The sequence below is a fragment of the Mus pahari genome, chromosome 5 (assembly GCF_900095145.1).
Source record: "Mus pahari chromosome 5, PAHARI_EIJ_v1.1, whole genome shotgun sequence".
NCBI lineage: Eukaryota > Metazoa > Chordata > Mammalia > Rodentia > Muridae > Mus > Mus pahari.
Genome location: NC_034594.1, coordinates 44211503 through 44219374, shown reverse-complemented (window position 1 = coordinate 44219374; position 7872 = coordinate 44211503). Strand labels below are relative to the sequence as shown.

The window sequence follows — 7872 nt, the reverse complement described above, 5'->3', positions numbered from 1 at the left end:
AATCTATTACCTGAACAAAAACTATGGCACTGTTCTTGGATGATTTTTTCCTTAGTTTATTAAATTATTCACTTTGTATCCCAATCACAACCCCTCCCTCCTCTCCCCCCCAACCCCACCCCACCCCCTGTCCCATCCTCACAAATCCCTCATCCAAATACCCGCTCCCCTTCTCCACAGAGAAGATGCCCCCATGAGTACCAATCCTCCCTGGATACATCAAGTTAGAGCAACAGTAATCACATCCTCTGAGGATGTGAGCACTGAGGCCCAACAAGGCAGTCCAGCTAGGGAAAGGGAATCCAAAGGCAGGCAACAGAGTCAGATACAGCCCCCCCCACACTCCAACTGTTAGGAGACCCACATGGAGACTAAGCTGCACATCTGCTAAATATGTGTAGGAAACCTACCTAGAGCAAGTCCATGCATATTCTTTAGTTGGTGATTCAGTCTCTATGAGCCCCCATGGGTCCATGTTAGTTGACTATAGATCTTGTGGTGTCCTTGACCACACACCCCCTGCCCCAGCTTCCTCAATTCTTTCCCCATTTTCCCACAAGACTCCCCAAGCTCTGCCTACTGTTTGGCTGTAGGACTCTGCATCTGTTTCCATCTGTTACCAGAGGAAGCCTTGATGAGTCCTGTTTAGCTATATGGAAGGGATGGTGTAATATGGTTTCCTGCCCCTGGAACAGAGCCAGCAGGGCATGTGCCTCCATGAGTGTTGATGGTTGCAGATCATGACATTTATTTGTATAAAAATGCATATATATTACTTCATGTAAAACCCTGCCAAGGTTAATGGGAAATATTGTCCCTGCAAAGGTTATTGAAGAGTATCTCTCTACCAAGGTTTTTGACTCTATGATAATCAAAGACAGCATGAATCAGGGGTCAAGGATATGGCTAATGTTTCAGCAAAATGGTAAACACTGAGATCTTCAGGACAGCCCTTAAGGCTGTAGGAGAGACCTCTGAAAACACGAGTTCAAATATATATAATCTCTCAACTATGCAAAATATAAGGATAAAATGTGAATTGTACAAGGAGCTTCACAGACCTAAAGAGCAGAGGTGGCTACACTGTGAGCCAGCTTGTCAAAAAGATACAAAGGCAGGCAGATACAAGGCAGGCAGATTCCTGAGTTGAAGGCCAGCCTGGGACAGAGTGAGGTTAGGTCTGGCTGTGGCTGCCGATCTCAGAGTGAGATCCCACCCAGCTAGCTTATTACCTGTGCATACAAAGGCAGGCGGATCTCTGGATTTATTTGCAATGTCAAAAAAGAAAAAGAAAAAAAAATGTTTTGCTGTCTTTTACTAAGAATCTGGGGCATGGGGTCATGGAATGTTGATTTGTGAGATAATCAAAAGGAACCTAGAATAAATAACTGAATTGATATGTAAATAAAAGACTGGACCTTGGTCTGCAGAGCTGAACTGTATGGATGAGCTGTATCTCCAGAGAAAACTGTCTCTAGCAAAACATGGACCATCAGCTTGTACCCACAATTTGACTTTCAAGTCATTCTTTTGCCACTCCCTAACATCCCTTCTTCAGAACCCCTCTCCAAGCCAAGCCTGGTCCTTAGCAAAGCCTCACAGGAGACAGTCATCCTAGACTCCTGTCTGCAAACATAGCATAGTACCATTAATAATGTGAGAGGTTGGCTCTCTCCCATGGGACCAGTCATTGGTTGCCCATTCCCTCAATCTCTGTTCCATCTTTACCCCTGCACATCATATAGACAAACAAATTCTGGGTCAAAGGTTTTGTGGGTGGGTTGGTGTCCCCACCTCCCTCTGCTAGAAGTCCCAATAGCTATAAGAGGTAGCATTTCAGTCTCCACATCCCAGCTGCTAGGACTCTCAACTAGGGTCACCCCCATAGACTCCTGGGGGTCCCAGGTCTCCAGCTTGTCCCAGAGATAGCGCACCATCAATTTCCATTTTCTTTCCCAGCCCACACCCACCCTCCTCCCCAGATCTGATTCCTACCCCATTTCCATACAGTTCCCCCTCCTTCCCTCCACCTTCAATGGCTATTTTATTTCCCCTTCTGAGTGAAGATTCAAGACTCTTCCCTTGAGCCCTCCTTGTTACTTAGCTTCTTTGAGTCTGTGGATTGTAGCACATTTATCCTGTACTTCATGGCTAATATCCACTCATAAGTGAATACATACCAAGCGTGTCTTTCTGGGTCTGGGTTACCTCACTCAGGATAGTATCTTCTAGTTCTATCCATTTGCCTGCAGATCTCATGTCTTTGTTTTTAATAGCTGAATTGTACTCCATTGTGTAAAGGTATCACATCTTCTTTATCCATCCTTCAGTTGAAGGACATCTAGGCTGTTACAGTTTCTAGTCGCTATGAATAAAGCTGCCATGAACTTAATTGAGCAAGTGTCCATGTACTACAGTGGGGCATCTTTTAGTATATGCCCAGGAGTGGTATAGCTGAGTCTAGAGGTAGAACTATTCCCAATTTTCTGAGAAACTGCCAAATTGATTTCCAAAGTGGTTGTACAAGTTTGCACTACACCAGCAATGGAGGACTGTTCCTCCTGCTCCACATATCCTCACCAGCATGTGCTATCACTTGAGTTTTTTATCTTGTCCATGATGGAAGGTGTAAGATGAACTCTTAGAATAATTTTGACTTGCATTTCCCTGGTAACTAAGAACACTGAACATTTCTCTTTTTTATCATTTATTTATTTACTATTTATTTATTTTAAACTCCAGATTTTATTCCCCTCCCGGTCCACCCTCTGTATGTTCTATATCCCATACCTCCTCCCTGCACCCTCCCTCCCCATCTCCACAAGGATGTCCCCACTCCCCACCCCTCCAGACCTCTAAACTCCCTGGGGCCTCCAGTCTCTTGAGGGTTAGGAACATCTTCCCCGACTGAACCCAGACCCAGCAGTCCTCTGCTGTGTATATGTGTTGGAGGCCTCATATCAGCTGGTATTCACTGCCTGGCTGGTGGTCCAGTGTTAGAGTGATCTCAGGGGTCCAGATTAATTGAGATTGTTGGTCCTCCTACAGGGTCGCCTTCCTCCTCAGCTTCTTCCAGCTATTCCCTAATTCAATTACAGGGGTCAGCAGCTTCTGTCCATTGACTGGGTGCAAATATCTGCATCTGACTCTTTCAGCTGCTTGATGCATCTTTCGGAAGGCAGTCATGATAGGTCCCTTTTTTGTGAGCGCTCCATAGCCTCAATAATAGTGTTCGGCCTTGGAACCTCCCCTTGGGCCTGTCGCTGGACATTCTTTTCCTCAGACTTCTCTCCATTTCCATCCCTGCAGTTCTTTCTTTCAGACAGGAAGTTATGAGTCAGAGTTTCGACTGTGGGATGGTAACCTACTTGATGGGATGGTAACCACTTGATGCCCTGACTTTCTGCTGGAGTAGGCTCTTCAAGTTCCCTCTCCCCACTGTAGGGCATCTCATCTAAGGTCCTTCCTTTTGATTCCTGAGAGTCTCTCACCTCCCACGTCTCTGGTACATTCTGGAGGGTCCCCCCAACATCCTACCTCCCGAGGTTGCCTGTTTCCATTCTTTCTGCAATTCCTGTTAAGAATTCTCTGTTTAGATCTGTACTCCATTTTTTAATTGGGTTATTTGGTTTGATAGTGTCTAATTTCTTGAGTTCATTATATATTTTAGATATTAGTCCTCTGTTGGATATAGGGTTGGTAAAGATCTTTTCCCAGTTTGTATACTGCTGTTTTGTGCTATTGATGGTGTCCTCTGCCTTACAGAAGCTTTTCAGTTTCATGAGATCCCATTTATTGACTGTTGATTTAAATGCCTGAGCTACTGGTGTTCTGTTCAGGAAGTTGTCTCCTGTGTCAATGCATTCAAAGCAGTTCCTCACTTTCTGTTCTATTAGATTTGGAGTATCTGGTTTTATGTTGAGGTCTTTGATCCACTTGGACTTGAGTGTTGTACAGTGTAATAGATATGGATCTATGTGCATTCTTCGACACGCAAACATCCAGTTAGACCAACACTATTTGTTCAAGGTGCTTCCTTTTGTCCACTGTATGTTTGGGCTTCTTTGTTAGAAACTAGGTGTCCATAGGTGTGTGGGTTTATATCTGGGTCTTCTATTCTATTCCACTGATCATCTTGTCAGTTTTTACATTAATACCATATGGCTTTTATTACTACTGCTTTGTAGTACAGCTTAATATGAGGGACGGTAATACCTCCAGAAGTCCTTTTATTGTACAGAATTGCAAGATATTACAAGACAAAACTAAATTTAGACAATATTTATCCACAAATCCAGCCCTACAACAGATACTAGAAAGAAAACTCCAACCCAAAGAAGCTAACTACACACAAGAAAACACAGGAAATTACCCCACAGTAGCAAACCAAAGAAAGGGAAGTATGTGCACACAAGTGCATGCATGCACACACTCACATGCACGCACATGCACACACACACAAAACCACCACTAACATCAAAATAACAGGAGTTAATAATCATTGGTCATTAATCTCAACATCAATGGATCCAATAACCCAATTAAAAAGACACAGGCTAACAGAATGGATGCAAAAACAGGATCAATCACTCTGCTGCATTCAAGAAACACACCTCAGCAACTGATAGATATTATCTCAGAGTAAAAGGCTAGGTTTTCCAAGCAAATGGACCCCAAGAAACAAGCTGGAATAGCCATTCTAATATCTAATAAAATAAACTTTCAACCAAAATTAATCAAGAGAGATAAGGAAGGACACTGTCTACTCATTAAAGAAAAAAATCCACCAAGATGACATCTCAAATATGAACAACTATGCCCCAAATGCAAGGGCACCCACATTCAAAAAAGAAACATTACTAAGGCTTAAATCACACTTTGAACCACACACATTAATAGTGGGAGACTTCAATACCCAACTCTCACCAATGGACAGGCCATCAAGTCAGAAACTAAGCAGAGGTTAGTTACAGAGATTAGAAACAGAGGTTATGAATCAAATGGACCTAATAGACATCTATAGAGTATTTCACCCAAATAGAAAGAAAATAATATACCTTCTTCTCAGCACCTCATGGAATCTTCTCCAAAATTGACCATACAGTCCAGTCAAAAGCCAGTGGCAACAGATATAAGAAAATTGAAATAACCCCTTGTATCTTATCAGACCACCATGGATTAATGCTGGATTTCAACAACAGAAGTAACAGAAAACCTACACACTCATGGAAACTAAACAACTCTCTACTGAATGATCACTAGGCTCAGGGAGAAATAAGGAAAAACTGAAAAACTTTCTAGAATTCAATGAAAATGTAGGCACAACATACCCAAAATATGGGACATAATAGAAACAGTGCTAAGAGGAAAGTCCATAGCATTAAGTTCCTTCACAAAGAAATTGGAGAGGTCTCAAACCAGCAACTTTTTTAAAAGCATATCTGAAAGCTCTAGAACAAAAAGAAGCAAACATAGACACAAGAGAAGTAGATGGGAGAAAATATCAAACTAAGGGCTGAAATCAATCAATTGAAGGATTTTTTTTTTTTTTAAAATGTACATGAAGATGTGTCAAAATAAATAGGTAAAATATAAGTTAAGTTTTACAAAGCAATTAAAAAATTGTTTAATTCCAATAGGTCCTCATCTTAGACTAGATTAAAACATCTGGACCACACATTCTCGTGAGACACTACTGCAGCTCATAGGACTTCTTATATTCCTGGCCAGGTGTGCTCCCTCTTAAGAATCTGCTATTCTGTTTTCTTGGTGCATACTTTCACAGGAATGCCTACATGGCTCATTTTCTTACATCCTTCAGGCCATCATACTAAACTACTAGATAGAAGATAGGTTCCAGTACCTGACATCATCAGAAAATATCTGAAAGAGCTAAACCAAAAAAGAAAACATAACCTAACAGAGCTTTGAAACAGTCTCACCATTTTGCTTGTCTGTTCTCGTTACAATGGACATAAATAAAAGTCAGAGTCGTTTCTTTATTGACAGTTTACCTGTTTCGAGCAGGAGACTTCCCAGCATCCTCCTGAACAGATACGAGTCTTGTTGAAAGAGCACTATTTGAGGAATCCGGATGAATCAAACTATAAAGAAAATTAAAATACTGGGGTCATTTGGGGCTATAATAAGTGCTTTAACATTTAAAAGCAAATTATTTTCCCATCAACAATAAGATTAGATATGCAGTTCATTTTCGCCCTTAATTTATTTGAGGCAAAAAGTGCAGTTTCTCTGGGCAGTGGTGCAGCACACCCTTAATTCCAGCACCCAGGAAACAGAGGCAGGCAGATTTCTGTGAGTTCAAGGCCAGCCTGGTCTACTCCAGGGCAACTAGGGCTACACAGAAAAATCCTCTCTCAAATAAACAAACAAAAAGAAGTGTAGTGTCATCTCTAGGATATTAAATATCAAAAACTGATCATTTTTAAGTGAACTAAATGTCAATAAATCTTAAAATTTGGTTGGATAGGTGATTTGTAAAACTCATTTCCTTGCAACCCACAAGAAGAGTCTGACAGACCAAGGTCCAAGTACAGCTCTATCTCTTATTAGCTGTGTGACATCAGGGTCATTACTTAATCTTTCCAAGCTTTATCACCCACATCTGTCAACAAAGAAAATATTTCCTACCAAAAAGATGTTATGACTTAATGGAAAATGAAACTGTTAACACAGAGAGAGCCTAAATTCTGAATTCAGACAAGTGGACCACACACAAATAAAAAGCATTGCTAACTAAAATAACAAAAAGCTGAAATATCTAATCTTCATATTTTTTAAGTAAATACAGAATCACTTAAATAATAAAATGTAAGGTATAACTATGGTGGTACAAACATCAAAAGAGCCATCTAGCAACTTAAGGAAAAAAAAAAAAAAAAAACAACTCCACTACCACCATTTTCAAGTGCCTGTGTTCCCCTACCCAGTACCATCCTTTTCCCTAATCCCAAAGAGCCCATAATAAATTTTATATTTATCACTGTTATGATTAATCTTTGCTGCCAAGGACCATTGAAATAATCTCCAGACATGTCTGTGAAGGACTATCTAGATTAGGTTAACTAAGATGTGGAGAGCTTTGGGGGCCGGCTTATAGAAATTTGGCAAGCACTTGTCACTGAGCTCAAGAAAGTAGGCTCAGATAAGAATATTCACATTTGGGCAAATACAAAGCACAAAGTAAACTCACCAAGGAATATGTGGCATTCCTTTTATCTTGGTCATCCTGAAAAGCTCCTAGAAACAGTGACCAGGGGCCTCTGTTTATTGCCTTGTTTGATCTCTTTGTTAATTACCTTGTTTGATTACTCTGTCTTTGATCTAAGAACTGACCCTATTCTCTGCTAGTACCTAGAATGGTATAAAAGCTAAGTGGGAAAAAAGAAACCCGCTTCAGCCTCAGCACTGGCTAGAATCATGTTATAATGTTGCCTAATGTCTTTTTCTTTTCAATCCTCACTTCCTCCTTTGAGACCCTGTTGACTGACTGGGCGGGCTTGGTCACTCAGGTGAAAGACCCATGTAAATATGGGCAGTACTGCCTCATGCACTGGGGTGCCATACTGAATGAAGAATAGGGGAAATGGAACCGAGCACAGGTCTTCAGAGCTCTCATTTCTTGCCTTGTGGACACAAGGTGACTAGCACCCTGCTCTGCTGCCATCCCTCCTCTGCCAAGATGGGCTCTATTCCCTGGGACTTTAAGTCTTTAAGGTGTTTGTGTTGGGCATCCTGTTACAGCAACAAGACAGGTAACTAATAATTACCACATTTGCATTCCTGAGCATTTATCTTCATTTATATATTTTCTGAACATTATAGAACTAGAATCCAAGTACATATATGATT

The 7872-nt window shown here is 41.1% G+C and overlaps 1 protein-coding gene across 10 annotated transcripts in view; it reads right to left on the bottom strand.

Moving 5' to 3' along the window:
* Pikfyve (phosphoinositide kinase, FYVE-type zinc finger containing) overlaps positions 1-7872 on the bottom strand; it is a 94757-nt gene that overhangs the window by 69138 nt on the left and 17747 nt on the right. For all 10 annotated transcript variants that reach the window (XM_029538255.1, XM_029538257.1, XM_021197223.2 and 7 more), the window contains one exon: positions 6015-6104. In XM_029538255.1, the coding sequence (XP_029394115.1) occupies positions 6015-6104 (90 nt within the window). The remainder of the gene's footprint in view (positions 1-6014; positions 6105-7872) is intronic.